The sequence below is a fragment of the Pelobates fuscus genome, chromosome 4, assembly GCF_036172605.1.
Source record: "Pelobates fuscus isolate aPelFus1 chromosome 4, aPelFus1.pri, whole genome shotgun sequence".
Taxonomy (NCBI): domain Eukaryota; kingdom Metazoa; phylum Chordata; class Amphibia; order Anura; family Pelobatidae; genus Pelobates; species Pelobates fuscus.
In genome coordinates, this window is record NC_086320.1 from 335612264 (window position 1) to 335634418 (window position 22155).

A 22155-nucleotide genomic window follows, 5' to 3' on the forward strand; every position below is an offset into this window, starting at 1 on the left:
GATCTCCTCACTACCGCTCCGCTTCTTTGGCAGAGATCAACCAATCCGGTGCTTCCCCATAGGGAAGACATGCATTAGGTGCTGAGCCAATAAAATATTGCTACAGGACCAGCACTTTCTCTATAACCTTTATAGCAGAGACAGACACACACTAAAGGCGTGTTTAACCTGCAATTTAAACATTGTTTACAGAACAGCAATGTAGGCTTGAAAAAGGACATGGAGCTGCACCAACACCATGTCATTGAGAATATATGGTCTGGGTGCCTCTAATGTCCCTTTAAAGGTGGAATTGAGAAGGAACAAATGCAAACATAGCAGAAACGTACCAGAAAAAATATCAGGAAATTACGCTATACCTTGTACCTAAAAGATAATGACATAAAATGTTGATCACATGTGTAATTTAATTGTAGTGGAAATATGACTGATAATCAGTGCTAAAATCCTAAAGCAGACAAAAGTGGCTCACAGCCATTTTTGCATTTTGCAATTAGGGAGATTTTGTGTTTTCTGGTCTACACTTATCAGCATAGGGTAGCAGCACCTCTTACAATACACAGTATAATTATTTAACAAGAGTACAGTGGGATCTCTATCCCCTCCAAATAAGAAACTAGAAAACACAATAAAAACCCTGACACACAAACTGTAAACAAGAGAACAGCAACATTTAAAATGTGTATAATATATCCTCTTTCCTCTTATGAGCATTTATCAGTACTTCAGAAGTCGGAAGTAGCAAAATTCGATGAGCATACCAAACACCATAAACAAAACATGCTGGTGGTTATGGTGCTACGAGGCTGCAGGTGGTATCCTCTTCCTTTGAATCAAACAGTTTTTAAATAGTTTGAAGAAAACTAGGAGCTCTGAGGCATCCAGGGCTACGCAGCCCTCGTTCACTGAATTGCCTCCTCACCTCATAACCATAATCTAGAAATATCCATTTTGTCCACAAATGACATATTTGAAAGGGATAGGTGTGGAACTATTGGATCAGCAATCGGGCGAGCAAAAGGGGGCAGGCTGCGAATGTCAAATCACTCAAGAATGATTTGACCTGGGATCTAGAGGAAGGATATATACTCACTAGAATGACATGTAGTAGTTATGGTGCTTAGACTGTCCCTGTAAGTCATTACTACTACGTCACGATTTACTAGACGAGATCAATATTTGTGGCATTAACTAAACTAACAGGCATACAATAGGCGGGAATAGCTGGCACGGTCAAATCGTAAACAACGGGATAGCACTAAACAAATACAATAGTTATTCACTAAAGAGAGAATTCCAAATGAATTTTGAATTTAATTTTGAACTGAAAAAATGATCTAATTCAGTTCAGCTACTTCGTCCAAAAATGTGTAATTCACTTTGAAATGTCACTTTAGCAAATAACCCAGATTGCGATTCTTCCCCTTTAAAGTAATCATGCCTTCAAATACTTAGTATATACGTCTCTTTGGAAACATGAGCTTTTGTTGCTATTTATGCCACTTTTAATGCAAAGTGCCTAGGGTGAAGAGAAGGTTTAAACACAGGACATGCAATCAATTAAATCCCACAAAGCACAGAGTTTTCTAAGGTAAAGTCATAGTGAAATCTTGCAAAGTTCTCTTCCAGATTGTATACTGGAACCCTTTCAGGAAGCTCGCTACAAATGTTCTGTACTTCCTGGACATGAGGCGCCAAAATGAAAGGGATATCATTTAGAAGTTCAGCCATCAAGTTGCTTCCCTCAGACATTTCACTGGTGAGCCTGGGGGCTCCGGTTCCATCTACATTAACATTTGGTGTGCTTTCTGCAGGTTTCTAAAACAAAACAAACAAAGATTAATAATATAAAATCAGGAAATTACATTGAGACTTACAGTCTCAATTATTATAATTACACACAGACACAATATAATTTTTTTCTGATTAGAATTAGTGATGGAGACAGGGACAGCTTTCCAATTAGGCAGAGTAGGCACCTGTTTTCAGCTCCTACAATGTGCCTTTTGAATTTAAATAGGTTGGTGAAGTGCCAGGAGCCTGGGTTAGTATCCATTGTATCCTTAAAGTGGCACTGTCACGCCATACTAACAGTTTCCCAATCACCTTCTCTTCAGCTTTCCTACTAGTTTTCCTTTTTCTTCATTCTACATGTATTTTATAAATGGAAGGCTCCGCCCCATTATCATTTAGGACCCCCACCCACCACCATTGGGTGGCGACTAGGGGAGGGGACAATAGGTCCCATCATATTATCTTTTAGGGCCCGATCCGCCGCCAATGGTTGGGTAAGACAATAGGATCCCCCATTATTATTTAGGGCCCCTACCCGCCGCCAATGGGTAGGGGCTGATGGGGACTATAGGTCCCCCATTATTATTTAAGGCCCCCACCAGGTAGTCCCTCCTTGTAACCAACTAGAATGAACAAAAATAATTGAAGGCCAACATTTTTCCCAAGAAGCACTTTGGTCTTCAGTTAATTCGCTTTAAGTTCTATTTATTCGTCTTCCGAACAAATGGACGAATAGCCAAAATTCTGACAAAAACGAATGCCAAGGTCTACAAAGTGGACATGCGCTGGATTTTCACAGCGCAAGCAAGAGTTGGCAAATGAAGGCAATGCAATAACGTCATCCAGGAACACTAAGATAGCTTCGTTTAGGACATAGATCTGGAGAAGTAAATATATAACAATCACTTCATTGCTAGCATGTCAGTGTCTCAATGGAGAAAATCTAGGTGAGAACACACACATAAACATAAAGAGGACCCCTCTACAAAGGTTCTACCACGAAGGGTATGGCGGTTATCTAGCAGTTTGAAGACAAACTGGACACATGTGGTATCTGTAAGTGGTATCTGTAAGCAGATGTTATTTTGGATCAAGGTAGGGCAACATTTCATTTGGCTATATCTTTTTTTTATAACCTGCTGCATATGGAGAGTTTTTAAGTCTTTATAAGGATTGCAAGCCCTTACTAGCATGCTCTTTTGTTTGCTTGTCTATTTATTTATAAGACTTGTAATTTGTGTTTTTTTTTTTTGGAGGGGGTGGGGATGCCGAAGTACATGTGACGTCTGTTCGCTGAATGTCACTTCTACCTCCCCCACCACCCCAAAGTGCACCCACCGACTCCATTGATCAGCGAGTGCTCTATTTTGTTTATGTGAAATGTACTCTGTATTGAAGCTTGATAAAAACCCAATAGCGGAGCCAAATTGTTACTGTACCTTGTTGTAAAATAAAATCTGCTTAAGGATACTTACATTGGCTAGTGATTTACCACTGTGGCTGCTATTTGTGAAGAACAGAAGGAACGCCTGTGGGAGGTCTTTTCTGTACTCCCTTATCAATCAATTCTCCGGCATAGACGTCTATGCTGAAGAATTCATTGAAAAGTGGGAGAAAGGCTTGTTTTTTAAACCGCTTTTTCTTGCAATTTATACATTTGCTAGCAAAACCGCTAGGACAATGTAGAGGTAAAAATAAATGTTCTTTAAAAAGAGCATAAGTTGTTCCTGGCATGACAAGTGCCTTTTAACTTGTTATAAATAACCTACCTGTGTCAATAATGCATTAAAAGAAAGAAAAAAAAATCTATACATAACAGCATGGGTTAATGATAAATTCTCTTTAATGTGTTAAATTATTAAACTGTTCAAACTAAACCTTATCAGGAACTTGTACACATGCCATAAAAACGTAATGTACTTTTGACAGCCAATTGTCGCTATAATAAGATTAAGAGTGATTCATATCACCATTATCATGCAAAACACTTAAGAACTGGAGTATAATTTGGCAGTTAAAAAAAAAAAAAAAAGTAAAAAATGCATTGTTAACACAAAGAATAAAAACAGGAAATACTGAATACAACAGATATAAAAATGCTAATTACTAGCTTTATTAATAAAAAAAAAAAAGTATTTTGTGCACGATTATACTTTCAAAGTATGTAGAAAGTGAAGAGCACATTTCAGCAGCCTTCTCTGCAAAGCACATAATAGATGTAATGTGATGGGCAGAATATTCACTGTGGAACAGAATTAGAAGAGGCTTTCAGACAGACATAGGGATTGCGTGAATATTTCATGCTCTGAGGAACTCTGAGGCACTGCTCATTTGTAACACATACTCTTCCATTATCCCATGACCTTTCTTAGATTCCATTTTAATTCCGAGAGGCCACAGCAAATACCCGGTTAATCAAACATCCACCAAAAAAAAAAAAAGTTTTTATTCTTTTAAGTGCAACAATAAAGGTGGGTACCAATTTTATATTGGACAAACATTACCTGGAAAGGCTGACTGTATGTAAATTCTGTCCCAGGAAATGCAGGCCTGTCAGTTCTCTGTTCTGTAGAGGTTTGTCCTACACAAGAAATAAATGATAAGTTTATTGCCATTATTTTGTGTGATCCCTTTCTAGACGCTTGTAGTCTGTACTATGTGTCTACACATCCAAATGTCCCATTTATTTACATAGTATATTGGGATGGAATATTCCCCAACACTACGGAATTTTGCAAGAATTAATAAATATACGGTATATATATATATATGGATATGTAGAAAATATAGAAAAGTATTATTACTATACTATTTCAGTTTTGTCTTTAAAAATACAAAAAATAAATAAAGTGTTGTTCTTTTATTGGCTGCCATTTAAAGGAATACTCCAAAGAAGAGTTGTCATATTGTACTATTGGATACTTCATGAATTCAACAACACAATTGACTTGAATATTCACTAAAAATATTTTTTTAAGTATTAGCATGAGCAAACACCACCAATTCCTTCACCTAATTTGACGAAATGTAAAACCATCACCGTTTAATGATTTCACTACTAGAATTTAGTATAAACTTTTTTTTATTTTCATGTATTAATAAGAATGAAATGTAGTGCATAAAGGCTAAATCACCCTCATTTATACTCTAGGATTTTTATTATTATTTTATTTGTATTCTTTTATTTTTGCTGTGCCATAGATAACAAAACAAGCTTATGATGCCACGACAGCAATGATAAGCAAAGTAATAACATACAATATAAGATAGTAGCATGGCAATCAGAGAAAGTTAGCACAATTTTTGTATAGATAGATTAGTAATCCAGTTAAGTTTAACGTGTCTAAGCAAATTACTGTATACACTGCGTGCAGAATTATTAGGCAAATGAGTATTTTGACCACATCATCCTCTTTATGCATGTTGTCTTACTCCAAGCTGTATAGGCTCGAAAGCCTACTACCAATTAAGCATATTAGGTGATGTGCATCTCTGTAATGAGAAGGGGTGTGGTCTAATGACATCAACACCCTATATCAGGTGTGCATAATTATTAGGCAACCTCCTTTCCTTTGGCAAAATGGGTCAAAAGAAGGACTTGACAGGCTCAGAACAGTAAAAAATAGTGAGATATCTTGCAGAGGGATGCAGCACTCTTAAAATTGCAAAGCTTCTGAAGCGTGATCATCGAACAATCAAGCGTTTCATTCAAAATAGTCAACAGGGTCGCAAGAAGCGTGTGGAGAAACCAAGGCGCAAAGTAACTGCCCATGAACTGAGAAAAGTCAAGCGTGCAGCTGCCAAGATGCCACTTGCCACCAGTCTGGCCATATTTCAGAGCTGCAACATCACTGGAGTGCCCGAAAGCACAAGGTGTGCAATACTCAGAGACATGGCCAAGGTAAGAAAGGCTGAAAGACGACCACCACTGAACAAGACACACAAGCTGAAACGTCAAGACTGGGCCAAGAAATATCTCAAGACTGATTTTTCTAAGGTTTTATGGACTGATGAAATGAGAGTGAGTCTTGATGGGCCAGATGGATGGATTGGTAAAGGGCAGAGAGCTCCAGTCTAACTCAGACGCCAGCAAGGTGGAGGTGGAGTACTGGTTTGGGCTGGTATCATCAAAGATGAGCTTGTGGGGCCTTTTCGGGTTGAGGATGGAGTCAAGCTCAACTCCCAGTTTCTGGAAGACACCTTCTTCAAGCAGTGGTACAGGAAGAAGTCTGCATCCTTCAAGAAAAACATGATTTTCATGCAGGACAATGCTCCATCACACGCGTCCAAGTACTCCACAGCGTGGCTGGCAAGAAAGGGTATAAAAGAAGAAAATCTAATGACATGGCCTCCTTGTTCACCTGATCTGAACCCCATTGAGAACCTGTGGTCCATCATCAAATGTGAGATTTACAAGGAGGGAAAACAGTACACCTCTCTGAACAGTGTCTGGGAGGCTGTGGTTGCTGCTGCACGCAATGTTGATGGTGAACAGATCAAAACACTGACAGAATCCATGGATGGCAGGCTTTTGAGTGTCCTTGCAAAGAAAGGTGGCAATATTGGTCACTGATTTGTTTTTGTTATGTTTTTGAATGTCAGAAATGTATATTTGTGAATGTTGAGATGTTATATTGGTTTCACTGGTAAAAATAAATAATTGAAATGGGTATATATTTGTTTTTTGTTAAGTTGCCTAATAATTATGCACAGTAATAGTCACCTGCACACACAGATATCCCCCTAAAATAGCTATAACTAAAAACAAACTAAAAACTACTTCCAAAAATATTCAGCTTTGATATTAATGAGTTTTTTGGGTTCATTGAGAACATGGTTGTTGTTCAATAATAAAATTAATCCTCAAAAATACAACTTGCCTAATAATTCTGCACTCCCTGTATAGTTAGTCGACAGATAGTGTAACTAAGACACAGACATTCTTAAGGTTAAAGATAGAGACAAGAATACATCAACATGAATATTAACAGGAAAGTTTCTCAGGGAGGCCCCCAGCTGATTGCATGTTGTAAAGAGTAGGCCAGAGGTGATACAAGAGATTAGAGAAAGGATGATTGAGAGCAGTGTCACAGAAATTACCCCCTTGGTGTGAGGGTAAGATGAAGGGCAATAGCTCTTCTTTGTGCAGCCCTGGCACCTGTATCAGCCTATGCCAGCTAGGGGCATTGAAGAGTCCTGAGGCTTTAAGAGCAATGACGGTCCTACGGGCCTCAGTGTATGCCAGCAGGTTGTTCCATATGACCAGATCAGGGTTACTCCTGGCACCTCAGACAGTTGAAGAGTCTCTGTGTTGGACTGCGGTGCATCCCTCTTGCTTGCTTTCCTGCGCTGGATCGATAAGCTCTTCATGGTTCGCTGCCATGTTGGGGTCTTGAGCACTGATGGCGCCACAGGCTGCTGCTGGGTATGTATTGGCTGTAGTGTGGAGTAGTTACCCGGCGGTCTTGAGGGAGGGTTCTGCATCCTGCTCTCCACTCTCTGCCAGAAATCTTCAAAGATTCTGTCCAGTCTGGACAAGATATCTTGCCTTTCTCCTGTGTTGCTGGAGATCCTCACAGCAACCGCCATCTTAGGTGATTAGTCAGATTTTGCAGTAGCTGACATGGTTTCACCCCATGGTCATGTTCTGTAAGGGCAGCTTCCCAGGGATGGACCGGGATCACCCCCACTGGTCCAGAGGGGGAAACAGGGTATCTGTTCTTCATTAATTGCCGTTGTATAGCCCCGTTCCGGGAGATCGGACGCTTCTCCCGTCTGGTGTGACTTAGGCCACATGGTCCAAAATGTGCCACAAATGAGCTCACGTCGAATCTTTGAGCCCTGCGGGGATTCTCAGCTGGGTCAAGAAGCAGGTTAAGCCCTGGATTCGACCCAAATCAAGCTAGGTTAGGCAGAAGTCTGCATATTAGTCAGTATAGGAGAGGAGCTTTATCAATACACGTCTCTCCACCATGCCAATCAGGCCCCGCCTGCACTGTAGGATTTTTTTTACCAGTCTATAGAGAAACAAATTTCTCTGCCAGAAACGATTAGTCACTGGTATAATTCCTGGAAGCTTGCTGAAAATGTGAATTTACCCCCTATTTCCAAACAGTTAAGGAAATATCAGGGATGGGAGGAGTGAATGGACTTTACCATTTCACAGTCAGCATTACATTAGCTTTCCCGAGATTGACAAAAGATTGCTATAGCAGGTTTAAATATGGTATCTTTATTTTAGAAATATAATTTAACTGTATTTCCTGTATGTTGGAATTATGCTAAAATGCAGACATTTTAATACTTATACTGTCTAAAGTTTTTCATTTTCCAAATTTACAAATACATGGAAAAAAAAAAAATTGTGTAAATTCCGCAATTTAAATGCAAAGAAATCAGTACACAAAATGGTGGTGTTATATATGTTAGCTGTGCATCCCTTGCTGCAAATAAATATTACGCGAACATGTTTTCTATCAAAAAGTGCTAGGTAGTGAAAGGGCTGATAAGTTGTATGAATTAAAAGACAAATACGTACTCTAACCACAATAGAGCATATCAAAATTAACAACCTAACAATTACACATATGCAAAACATTTTTTAACTCCAAATGACCACTATAGGCACCCAGACCACTTCAGCTCAATGAAGTGGTCTGGGTGCCAGGTCCATCTAAGGTTAACCCTGCCAGCTGTAAACATAGCAGTTTCAGAGAAACTGCTATGTTTACCTATGGGTTAATCCAGCCTCTAGTGGCCGTCTCATTGACCGCCGCTACAGGCGCTTCCTCGCTTCTCACTGTGATTTTCACAGTGAGAAGACGCCAGCGTCCATAGGAAAGCATTGAGAATTCCGATGATGACCGAAGGAGGAGAAGAGTCCCCAGCGCTGAGGGAGCCCGGCGCTGGAGAAAGGTGAGTGTTCCCTTCCTCCCCCTTCAGCCCGGCGGGAGTGGGACAATGAGGGTGGGGGCACTATAGTGGTCCTTTAAACAAATGAATACACATTGCAAAGTCCATAAGGAAAATTACATGTTAATTACTCTGTCACTTATTAGATTGATCAATGCATTTGGCTATCCTTAACCTTCAGCCTGTGAAATATAACTAAATCATGAAGGCATCAGCTTTCTTTTTTTGCTATTAACCTTGTGTTATCGACCTATCAGGCTCAATGTTGCAAGACTGAAGGGATACCCTAAGCACCAAAACAACGTTAACTTAACGCCTTAGTGAACAGATAGTTTTTCAATGTTCTTACCGTTAAGGACCAGGGCTCTTTTTACATTTCTGCTGTGTTTGTGTTTAGCTGTAATTTGTCTCTTACTCATTTACTGTACCCACACATATTATATATATATATATATATATATATATATATATATATATATATATATATAAATATATATTTTTTGCCATTAAATGGTCTTTCTAAATATACCATTATTTTCATCGTATTGTATAATTTACTATAAAAAAAATTATTAAATATGATGAAATTTAAAAAAAAAAAAAAAAAAAACACACTTTCTAAATGTGACCCCCAAAATCTGTTACGCATCTACAACCGCCAAAAAACACCTGCGCTAAATAGTTTCTAAATTTTGTCCTGAGTTTTTATAAATGCCCAATGGTTTTTTTTTTTAAAGTTATATGGCATTAAGTACCCCCCCCCCAATAAAACATTACATTGTAACACTGATATCGGTCAGGAATCCCTGACTCTTTTCATGCAACCATTTTACCAGCAATCTATGCCAAATTAAAATAATAATAACTGGTGATTTCTTTGACACACAAAGCAATTTAAGAATACATGTATGGAGAACTTTAAAGGACCACTCTAGGCACCCAGACCACTTCAGCTTAATGAAGTGGTCTGGGTGCCAGGTCCAGCTAGGGTTAACTAATTTTTTTTATAAACATAGCAGTTTCAGAGAAACTGCTATGTTTATCAATTAGTTAAGCCTTCCCCTATTTCCTCTAGTGGCTGTCTCACTGACAGCCGCTAGAGGCGCTTGCGTGATTCTCACTGTGAAAATCACAGTGAGAGCACGCAAGCGTCCATAGCTGAATGCGCGCGCAGCTCTTGCATTCAGCCGACGGGGAGGAACAGAGGCGGAGAGCTCCCCGCCCAGCGCTGGAAAAAGGTAAGTTTTTACCCCTTTACCCTTTCCAGAGCCAGGCGGGAGGGGGTCCCTGAGGGTGGGGGCACCCTCAGGGCACTCTGGTGCCAGGAAAACGAGTATGCTTTCCTGGCACTAGAGTGGTCCTTTAAGGATTACTGCCAAAGAACACCCGAATATGTGTTCAGCAACATCTCTGGGGGCTAAAAAACCTTATTTGGAGGGTGTGCATTCCAGTTTTCCAACTTGGAATTTTCTCAGCTTTTTGAAGACATTTTTGACATTTTTGAAGCTGGGCAATGTAATTTACCCCCATCAAACCATATATTTTTGAAAAGTAGACACCCTAGGGTGTTTCAAACGGTTGTATTTTAGCACTTTCCATGCACCAAGTCTACCACCAGTCTTTTTCAGACTTTTGGGTAGTCATTTTTTGTGTTATTTTTCTCTCACATTGTACTTTAGGCATGGATTATCAGTTTCTGTTATGTGTTACTGACAAAAAACATCCCAATATGTGTTCAGCAACATCTCCAGAGTACAACAGTGCCCCCAATGTACAGGTTTAATGGTTTTTTGCCAACTTACAGGGGTCAAATGTAGGACTTTCCCCTTTTCCATATTTGCACATGGAAATTTGCCAGATTGGTTTGCTTGGCCTATGTTGCCTTTGAGATCGTATAGCAGCCCAGGAATGAAAATTAAGTATAGTGTCCCTTTAAACTCCTAAATGGCAGAGAATTAAGTAAATCTCTGATGTTTAGGAAAATAGGGTAGGCAGCAAAAAGAATTTCAACGAATCCCTCTCTTTTCAACTAAAAGGAATACAATACATTGTAAAAGGAAAATAAAAAGGAAGTTGCACAATGTGACATCAACACTAAGTGTTGATTTTAGATGTATCAGATCTGATCCATTTACAAGAAATACTTACTGTAGATTAAAAGTGCCTGGAACGTAGATCCCCAGATGTTTTAGAACTACAACTGCCATGATGCTTTGCATGCCTTTAGAATGACACAGCATCATGGGAACTGAAATTTCAAAACATGTGGGGATTTATCTTTTGGGCACACTGCTGTAGATGTTCTTTACTGCAACCTTCTTTTTTACCCCCCATTGTATGTCCTGCCAAGAAATTTTACGTGCTAGTGTAGTATTTAACACACAATATAATTTATTTTATGCTGTCAGAATAAAGGGGATGAAGATGCGTGTTTTTTGGTTATTGTTCTATTTCAGTACAACTGAAATTTAAATCACTGAATGTGTGGGCAGAGAACACTGCACTTTTAAAGGGACCCTGTAGACAACACTTCATATAATTGAAGTAGTTATAGTGTCTGGAGTCCCCAGCCACTGTTCTTTCATTCAGCATTAACACGTTTTTAATGTTTTAATGCTAAACAAGAGTCCCCCGCAACCTCTCTCTTCTGTCCTGCTTGGGCTAAAGTGGAAGCATTAATCTGAGCAGAAATAAGCGGCTGTGATTGGCGGAGAGTGTCAGCCTATCACAATGCCATGGCAGGTATGAATTTGTATGGCTATGAGGAATTGTGCAATTTTTGACTTGGCTTCACAAAAAAAAAAAGCTTGTGTAAAACTGCTCAAAAAAAGGTTGAACACTGAATGTAGAAATAGTGCCAGGGGACTTCAGGCACTATAGCAAATTCAATAAGATGGAATGGTTATAGTGACTACGGTGTCCCTTTAAAGTGGACTTGCAACTTGTGGGGTTTATGCTTTGTACATTGTATGGTAAAAAAACAACAACAAACTAATTGAACTAATTTGTATATGCCCACCTAGAATCCCTTGCAGTAGTAACATCACTGCAAATTTGAGCTTTCTGTGGGGAAAGCAAATCGTAAGGCTTAACTGGTGTTTGCAGGTCTGTGTTTAACAATGTATTGACTATATATATATGTAGAGTTATAACAGGGGTGCCCAAAAGGTTGATCCCCGGATGTTTTAAAGCTACAACTCCCATGATGCTTTGTCATTCTAAGGCATGCAAAGCTTTATGGGAGCTGGTTTATAACTTGCTAACAAGCACACACACAGAGATAGACTCTATGCTTAATAAAATTTACAATGCAAATTTTAATCTGCAGTAACCGACGTAGCCCTTTATTTGTCTTGGACATACATAAACCACACAAGACCAAAATATGATATGATCAAGCATTGAATCGGCAATTTTTGGGTCTTATTTTTATGAAAAATGTCTCCACTGTATGATATAGACAGCACCATAGCCACCTAAATAGCCTGAAATATGGGGAGAATTACAAGGCCGTGTAAAAGAAAACATGCCAGGGTTGGATAATTAAAGCAGCTGGCATTATCACTGAGGAATTAAAAATTACAAAACAGGGATTATAGCTCTTTCTTTCTAATAGAACTGCTGCAAATCTTCCAACAATCTAAAAAGCCAAAGAAGGGTGGAGTGACTCAGCCATCAATTACTTGGGCACTTGGATTACTAACAATTTAACCAACTAACTTCTTACCTATGCTGGCTACTTATCCAAAGAATTTTGCTGACCGGACACTGGCACATCTTCTAGCATGGGCATGTGTTTGTGACCAACATGAACATTTTGCCAAGAATCATGTACCTTTTTCAAGCCCTCCCAATAAAGATTCCATAAGCCCATATATTTTTTTTTAAATTCTTTATTTTTCTTGTGCATTAAAATACAAAACAGAGTGGTCTGCAGCGCCACAACAGCGGTTACAGATCCGTCATCGGCTGACATGGTCATGGCATATATAAATTGCACATTTTATTTTTTATATGTGAATATGTCTCGATAAAAACAGAGTTAAACTAAAAAACAAAAACATGGTAAATACTCGTTTATGTCATACTTCTATTTTGTTGGGTCTCGAGTGGGTCGACCGCTTAAATTATGAGTTCTAAGATATTGGTGTCTCATTTAAAAATCAAGTAAACACAGGTAAACAGTGCCTGAATATTTCAGACGTATAGATAGGGTATCTTGGCTTGATTTCACACATTCTGTTGTGTTATCCTGCGTGGTATTTGTATGTTGCGAAGCTGGTTAAATTAGTTATATCAGTGCATTTTTACTCCTGTCTTATGGAGGTGCCCTTTGTTGTGTAATTTTTTGCTGGGTAGTCTAGTAATTAGCGGAGTAACCCTAGTTTGGGGCTTCGCGTCGGGGTTATGTATTCCGCTTCTAGGAGGTAGTCTCCCTACCAGTAGGCGATGTTAGGTGTTGTCGTGGTGTAGACTAAAAGGTAACAGCGTGCTGCACGTCCTGTGTCTCAGAGTATAGTAATATTTGCGTGCGACTGTGTCGTGCAACTAGTTATAATTAATTCGGGTCGTTTTTAGCTACTGGGTTGCGGAGGTGTTGGTGTGTCATTTCGCTATTCCCTCATTTGTCACCCTGTGGGTCTTCCGGGCCGACAGGAGGGGGGGTCTGAGTGTTGCCTAGCGTGGTAACAGAGAGTGGTAGGAGCGGAGAGGAGGCCGCGTGTGCGGTCGCCCTGGCAGAGTAATACGTGCTTCAGTTGCTCATTAGAGATAGTAAAATAGAATAATACTATATAACAATAAAAATAATATAAAACCCAATAATAATAGAAAACAATAATATAACTGAGGCTGAGGAAGGATTAAGTAAGTGGTAAGTCCAAGTGAGGAGTCAAAATGTCAAATAGGCGTATTGTTCCATTGGTGTCGGGAAACAGTTCTTGGGTCTTTCTGGGTCTTTAGGTGCCGGTTCCTTCAGAAGGCTCCTGTCTTGGACGCCGCGGCACAAATATTGTTGCCCGTTCAGGGTCCCAGCTGTGTGGAAGCCTCTTGGTAGTTTGGGATGTCGTGCGGTGCATAGAATCTTGTGGTAGGCCCAAAGCCTGAAGTAAGTCCCGTGCCCCGTGGAGGTCGTGGACCACATGTTTCTCTTCGCCCTTCTGGATTAGAAGGGAGCGGTCGGGGCGCCACCTGTATGGTATGTCCCTTTGTCTGAGCAACGTGGTGAAGGGTTTTAACGACCCCCTCCAGGCCAACGTGCCTCCTGTGAGATCTGCAAAGAAAGACAGGGCATGGCCCTCAAACGTGAGTTGTGCCCTGTTTCTGGTCGCTGCTAGGGTTGCGGCCCTGTCCTTCCTGTGTTGGAAACGTATTATCAGGTCTCGAGTGGCCGTCGCTGGGGCTCTAGCCGGTTTTGGGATCCTAAATGTGCCGTCAAGTTGGATGGCTTTGGCTGCTTTCGGTGAGAGAAGTTCAGCCAGTAGCCTGCGTGTGTAGTGCGGTATCTCCTCGGCAGGTATGTCATCGGGCAGTCCCCTTACTTTTATGTTAGTCGCTCGGCGTTCATCCTCTACAGCGGCGAACCGCCGTTCAAAGTCCGCATTTTGTTTTTGCAGGTGCGTGATCTCCTTCTGCATGGCGGTGATACTTGTGCTGTGAGCTGCTGAGGAGACTTCCATGGCTCCCAGCCTCGAGTTTATGCCTTGCAGCTCCACCCGGAGGGTGGCTATGTCCCCTTGTAGCGTGGACTGTAGGTTAGCCAGCAGAGACTTTAATACTGAGGTTGTGATCGGCGCCCCGTCTGGGCTGTGGGGTGTGGTAGTAGCAGCCAGTGGTTTCGGCATAACGAGCTCGTCCTCCTCCAGGGAGATTTCATCGGAGAAGTCAGAGTAAGTGTCGGCTAGGGCGGCCATCTTGGGCCCTGGTGCTCCGTTTGCTTTCCTCCACATTACTCCGATATCGTGGTTGTGTCCTTGCTGATCCGGCTTCGGTTTTTTAGATTTCCGACCCATGTCTGGTCAGCCACCACTTGCCGGTTTTTGTGCCGATTTTAAGGGTTTTTGCTGGTCTGATTGTGCTAATTCCGTAAGAATTTCTCTGGAGCTCCGGCGCCATGCGACCTCTCCGCTTCGCAGCTAGGCTCCGCCCCCCCATAAGCCCATATTTACGTCTCTATATACTTTACATATCAAGTATATGTTGGAAGGATACTAGGCCCAGAGATTCTCACAATTGATACTGCCAAGAACCACATGAGTCCTGGCTGTCTCTCCATGTCAGCTAGGCTCTCAGGTCAGCTACTCTGGATTTAAATTTGAAATTCACTTTGAATTCCCACTTCAGTGAATAACCTGTAGAGAATCACATCACGTTTGTAGACCCATCTCTGCCTTGCTACAAGCTAGTCCCTCAAACCAACAAAAATCAGATGCAAACATTTGTATTATCAAGTCTGTTGAATTATAATATATATATATATATATATATATATATATATATATACATATACATATACACACACACACACACACACACAATTTAAAATAGCCAAATATCCTTCCAGGTAGGATTTTTGTCACAGATCTTGTAACCACAGCCTTCTAGGGTAATGAAAGTCCAGGACACATCCAGCTCTGTTTTCAGATTTATTTGGTGAAATATATACACAGGTGTTTCAAAAGTGAAAAATAAACAAAACAAAAATTCCTTGCTCTTGCTTGAGCACTTACTATACACAGCAAATCCTTATCTGGAATTGGGTGGCTTTTCCACTTGCCAATTTACAAAAAGTATACCTGCAAGACACCATTCCTCTGGCTTTTCCTCCTCTCTCTGCAGCATGCTGATCCCTTCCCTAAAAGCCTGCTAGCTAATTGATCAGATACAGGTGAGGTGCAATTAGGCATAAGTGAAACTATTAAGCAAAATAAAAGTTCTGGTCCGACTGTTACCTAGCAGCTGGTGCTATTGGAGCACTGTCCCACCCTGCTCTCCAAGTGCTCCGCCCCAGGGACCCATACCGTGGTTTGCAGAGTACCAGTAATGCATCTTGCAAACCTAACATCTCTCCCTGGGACATTTAACTCTCAAACCTCAGGCTGCTGCTCAGTAAATCAGGCCGAATATATATGCCATCAACTACCACACCACATTTCCTCTCACATATCCTCCCACCCAGCTCATACCTATGGGTGTGAGCGACCATGGACAACAGAGAGTGTATCCTGGAAAGCCCATCAGCATTTCCTTGTTTTAGACAAGCCCTGTGTTCAACCGTAAAATTAAAAGACTGTAAACCCAGGAACCATCTGGTTACCCTGGAGTTATTCTCTTTGTTTTGACACATCCATGTAAGTAGTGCATGGTCCGTCACCAATCTGAACTTTCTCCCCAACAGATAGTACTTAAGAGAGTCTAATGCCCACTTAATGGCAAGACATTCCTTCTCAACAATGGAGTAGTTCTTCTCATGTGGGTTCAACTTCCTGCTTAAAAAAAAAAAAAAGACAGGGTGTTCTTCACCCTGGTATTCCTGTGAAAGGACTGCCCTTAATCCCACTTCAGAAGCATCGGTCTGTACTATAAAATCTCTAGAAAAATCAATCTGAAAAAATGAATCTCCTATAGTAACCAGTTAAGCCTAAAAAATGCCTTCACTTGTTTTTTCGTAAGTGGCTGTGGCCATTTTTGGATGGCTTCCACTTTGGCAGTCTGTGGTCTGACCAATCCTCTCCCAATTGAATACCCCAAGTACTTCGCTTCCTCCAAGCCAATCGTACACTTTGAAGGATTGGCAGTTAAGCCTGCCGAGCGAATAGCATCAAGCACTGCTTGAACTTTGGGGAGGTGGGATTCCCAGTTTGCGCTGTGGATAACAACATCATCCAAATACGCTGCAGCATAACGAACATGGGGTTTAAGAACTCTGTCCATCATTCGTTGGAATGTGGCAGGTGCACCATGTAACCCAAATGGCAATACAGTATATTGAAACAGGCCATTGGGTGTTGAAAAGGCAGTCTTTTCTTTGGCTCGTTCAGTGAGAGGGACTTGCCAGTAACCCTTTGTTAAATCTAAGGTTGTTAAATAACGAGCTTTACCCAGTCTTTCTATCAACTCATCAATTCTTGGCATGGGATAAGCATCAAATTTTGAGATGCCATTTAATTTGCGGTAATACAATAGGACTGCTCCAGTCACTCTGGGACTCTTCAATCACTCCGGGTTTTAACATTTTTTCAACCTCTAAGTTTATAGCCTCCCTCCGGGCCTCAGGGATTCTATAACGTTTGAGATTAACCCTTTTCCCTGGTTCGGTTATAATGTCATGTTTGATCATTTTAGTCTTTCCTGGAACTACAGAGAAAACATCCCTATTTCTTCTGATGAAATCCCTGACCTCTTGCTTCTGGACTTCTGCATTTACTGGACTTTTTACTGGGACTTTCATTTGGCGGTATTGTTATTTTGTGTATATGCTGTGGTGCTTTGCTGCTTTTAATTTTGGCCATTATTGCAGTACCATACCACGCTGTATTTTATACATATATCTGCCTATTTTTGTCCTATATTATTAATATTTTAATATAATATTTTATCAATTAATAAACCCTTATTTACTCTTGAATTCGTGGAGTCTGGGTCTTCAACTGAAAATTATCGAAAGCCTGAATAGGCACCCGAGAGCGAAGTACATAGAGCCTAAGAGGCTCCATCCTTGTGAGTTCAATCCTCATATGATACAATTGTTTGTTTTTACCTACATGGAAAACACTATGTATGTCTCATTTGTTTTACAGATGTAACCACCATATCTATATCTGCAATAGGTGGTATATTCTTTTTACTCTGTATATTTTTCTAAGTGGGTGTGAATTATTTTAATTGTTTCACTTTACCTTTAGGTGTTAAGGGATTACACCTTTCTGTCACACTTACTTTTATTGTCTATTTTAAGTTGGAAGCGCCTACACAACTATACACCTTGTGTATATTTTGTTAACTTTATACTTGACATCACTGACTCTTTCTATTATTTCATATGGTCCATGCCAAGTTGCAAGGAACTTGCTCTCCACGGTAGGGACCAGAACCAATACCTTGTCTCTAGGTTGGAACACTCTGACTCTAGCATTACGATTATAGCGGTTTCTCTGAGCCTGCTCGGCTTCCAGCATGTGTTCCCTGACAATAGGCATGACAGTGGCCATTCTATCCTGCATTTGTGCAATATGTTCAATCACACTCCTGTGAGGAGTAGTCTCCTGTTGCCAGGTCTCCTTAGCTATATCTAGTATTCCCCGGGGATGTCGCCCATATAACAATTCAAAAGGAGAGAAGCCTGTGGAGGCCTGTGGAACTTCCCTAATGGAAAACAGCAGATATGGCAATAAAAAAAATCCCAATTTTTCCTATCTGCATCAATTACTTTGCGCAACATACTCTTAAGGGTTTTGTTGAACCTCTCTACTAAACCATCAGTCTGTGGGTGGTATACTGAAGTCTTAAGATGTTTAACCTGCAAGAGCCTGCACAACTCTTTTGTGACTCTGGTCATAAAAGGGTTCCCTGGTCTGTCAGGATTTCTTTAGGGATACCCACCCTACTGAACATCAACATAAGTTCCTTAGCTATTGACTTTGCAGAGGTATTACGCAAGGGTATGGCCTCAGGGTATCGGGTAGCATAGTCCAAGATGACTAGTATATACTGGTGCCCCCTAGCGGATTTTACCAGTGGCCCTACTAAGTCCATAGCGATCCTTTCAAAAGGCACATCAATTATGGGTAAGGGTACAAGTGGACTGCGAAAAGCTTTGAAAGGAGCCCTGTGCTGGCACTTAGGACAGGAGGAGCAGTAGTTAGTTATCGCAGCAAAAACTCCAGGCCAGTAGAATCTTCTAAGGACTCTCTCTAGTTTTTCGACTCCCAAGTGTCCCCCTAATATGTGGCTGTGAGCCAACTTTAGTACGTTTTTTTGCTAAGTCTGGAGAACCAACAGCTGCTTAATGATATCTGAACCTTTCTTTTCTACACGGTACATTAGGTCATTTTGTACTTCAAAATAGGGGAACGCAATGCTTCCCCTGGTTGAGTAGCAACCCCATTTACAACCTTAAAGGGACACTATAGTCACCTGAACAGCTTAATGTATTTGTTCAGGTGAGATCTATAGCTCCCTGCAGGAAATCTAATGTAAACACTGTATTTTCAGAAAAAATACAGTGTTTACATTGATTGATAGGAATACCTCCAGTGGCCGTCACTCAGACGGCCACCAGAGGGACTTCCTATCATGCAGGGCCCTAAAAAGGCCCTGTACACGTCAGACGTATTAAAATACGTCTGACGTGTGCAGGAGAGAGAAGGCACTGTGTGCGCGCCTTCTCTCTCCAGCCGGTCAGAGAGGAGAGGGGGCGGGCAAGACCGCGAGCTGAGCTGTCAGTCAGCTCAGCTCGCGGCCGCACACACCGCGCGCATGCGCATGAATTCCGCCCTCTGAAGTATGTGCGCATGTGTGGCGAAGACGCGCATGTGCACAAGGGAGCAATGACGCTTCCAAATGGAAGCGTCGGATTGCTCCCTGCTCACGCCCGCCTACTTCGTCATTTTGACGAAATAGGGGGCGCGGCTTCACGAGGCTCCCGGCGCTGGAACCAGGTGAGTAAAACTGCTTGGCTGGAGAGTCCCTTTCATATTATTTCTAGCGGTCACGATAGTGGGATCTTCCCACTGAGCACTTTTAAAGTTACCTGGACTGATCCCAACATCAAATAAGTCATTGTCCTACTCTGCAGTGCCAATAGGGTCCTCAGTAGTTTGAACAGGATTATCTCCCACTAAAACTGGTTTAGGGCAGTATTTTTTCCTTCTCCTTTGTCTGTCACAGTGGTCAAAATCTAAGTCAATATTTGTGAAAGGGAACATGATATCTTCAGCAGACTGACTTATTGCTGATGAACTTTGGCTCGTCTTTTCTACAGCTGCCCATAATTAAAAAAAAAAAAAATGGGGAAAATCTCTACCTATCACCACCTCATGGGCTAATCTAGGTACTACACCCACTCTGTAATTTAAAGTCCCATACTGGGTTCCAATATTTACTTCTGCGGTGGGGTATTCTTTTTTATCACCATGAACACAGATAATGCCTATTTTCTGAACATGATCAGGTTTTACACAAGGTATCATAGACTCTGCTACCAATGTAACCATACTTCCTGAATCAAGTAATGCTCTAGACATTTTTCCATTCACAGTTACACAGCACTTGGTTATTATCAAAGTCATTATTATCCGAACCATAACAGTTGAACAAAAAGGAATGTGCTCCCTCATCTTTGCCCATATTGCATTCTATAGGTTCATCCTTCAATGGACAGTCCTTGGCCATATGACCATCCTCTTTGCACTTGAAACATTTGACAGTATAATCTGACCACCAATTAGTTCCTCTCCCAGGCCTATTAGACCTTGATGCCCCCTGGTGTTTTGTGTATAGAGCTGCAGCTCTTCAGCTCCCCTTAAACCTTGAACAGTCTTACCAGATCTTGCAGAATCTTGGGGCTTAGGATTGCGGGGGTTTTCCTGTGAAGTAGGACATAGTAGTTCTCCTGCAGCCACATATCTTTCCACCAAGGCAATCAGTTGGTCTGCTGTATGGGGATCACTTTGGCTGACCCAGCGACGCAGGGCAGCTGGTAAACCACGCAAAAACCGGTCCATTACTAAGGTTTCCACAATGTGGCTAGCTGAATGGATTTCAGGTTGTAGCCATTTCCGTGCGAGGTGTATAAGGTCAAACATTTGCGAACGCGCGGCTTTGTCTGAAGAATATGACCATGAGTGGAATCTTTGGGCACGTACTGCAGAGGTTACACCCAGTCGTGCCAAGATTTCAGCTTTCAATTTGCTGTAGTTACTTGCATCCGCTGGTTCTAGGTCATAATATGCCTTCTGCGGCTCTCCACTTAGGAACGGTGCCAGTATGCTTGCCCACTCATCAACCGGCCATCCCTCCCTCTCAGCAGTGCGTTCAAATGCCAGCAGGTACGCCTAAACATCATCTGATGCAGTCATTTTCTGACGGTAGTGGCTCGCCCGAATCAGGCCCGGACTGGCCATCGGGCACACCGGGCAAATGCCCGGTGGGCCGCGGTGGCCATGGGCCGAGGCCGGCAGGGGAAGGTCCCAGGATCTCCCCTGCCGGTCTATGCAGGGCCGGCACTATCCGAGCGCCGGCCCCGCTGTTTTCAATGAAGGGCCAGTGAGGAGATCAGAGATCTCCCTCACAGGCCCCCTTGGAGAGACATGCGGCTGGGGAGGGAGGTAGAGAACCCGGCGGAGCTCTATCTTGCAGCTCCGCCGGGTTCCTCTCGCGAGATCCGGCGCGTTGCCATGGCAACGACCGGATCTCGCGAGAGTGAACTCTAGCCCTCAGGCTAGAGTTCACTCACCACTGGACCACCAGGGATGGTGTCGGAGTGCCGGTCCCCCCTCCCACTCACCAGCATGCCGGTCCCCCCTCCCAGGCTAAAGGTAAGAAGGGAGGGGGGGACATAATGCATACTCTTTCATTTTATTTTACCCCCCCAACACTCAATCCCTTCTAACATTCACACACAGCACACACATCACTATCACACACAGCCCTCTCACTCCCATCACACACAGCCCTCTCACTCCCATCACACTCAGCCCTCTCACTCAGCACTCTCACTCCCATCACACTCAGCACTCTCACTCCCATCACACTCAGCACTCTCACTCCCATCACACTCAGCACTCTCACTCCCATCACACTCAGCACTCTCACTCCCATCACACTCAGCACTCTCACTCCCATCACACTCAGCACTCTCACTCCCATCACACTCAGCACTCTCACACCCATCACACTCAGCACTCTCACACCCATCACACATAGCACTCTCACACCCATCACACACAGAACTCTCACACACATCACACACATCATCCACAGCACTGTCACACTCGGCACATTTAGGACTCACACACACATCACAAAACACATCATACACAGCACTCACGCACATCATCCACAGCACTATCACACTTGGCACTCTCACACACATCACATTTAGGACTCACACACACATCACACTCAGCACTATCACAAAACACATCATACACAGCACTCTCACACACATCATACACACATCACACTCAGGACTCACACACATCACACTCAGCACATCATACACAGCACTCTCACACACATCACACACAGCACTCTCACACATCATCCACAGCACTATCACCCTCGGCACTCTCACACACAGCACCCTCACACACATCACCCTGAGCACTCACACACATCATCCACAGCACTATCACACTCAGCACTCTCACACACATCACACTCAGGACTCACACACATCGCACTCAGCACTATCACAAAACACATCATACACAGCACTCTCACACACAT

General features: G+C 42.1%; 1 protein-coding gene across 1 annotated transcript in view; it reads right to left on the reverse strand.

The window, feature by feature from the left end:
* Window positions 1-496: 496 nt before the first annotated feature.
* UMAD1 (UBAP1-MVB12-associated (UMA) domain containing 1) overlaps window positions 497-22155 on the reverse strand; it is a 43960-nt gene continuing 22301 nt past the window's right edge. Inside the window, exons 3-4 of the mRNA XM_063450744.1 lie at window positions 4299-4375; window positions 497-1818 (exon numbers count right to left, since the gene is read on the reverse strand). Coding sequence (XP_063306814.1) covers window positions 1561-1818; window positions 4299-4375 — 335 coding nt within the window. The 3' untranslated portion in view covers window positions 497-1560. The remainder of the gene's footprint in view (window positions 1819-4298; window positions 4376-22155) is intronic.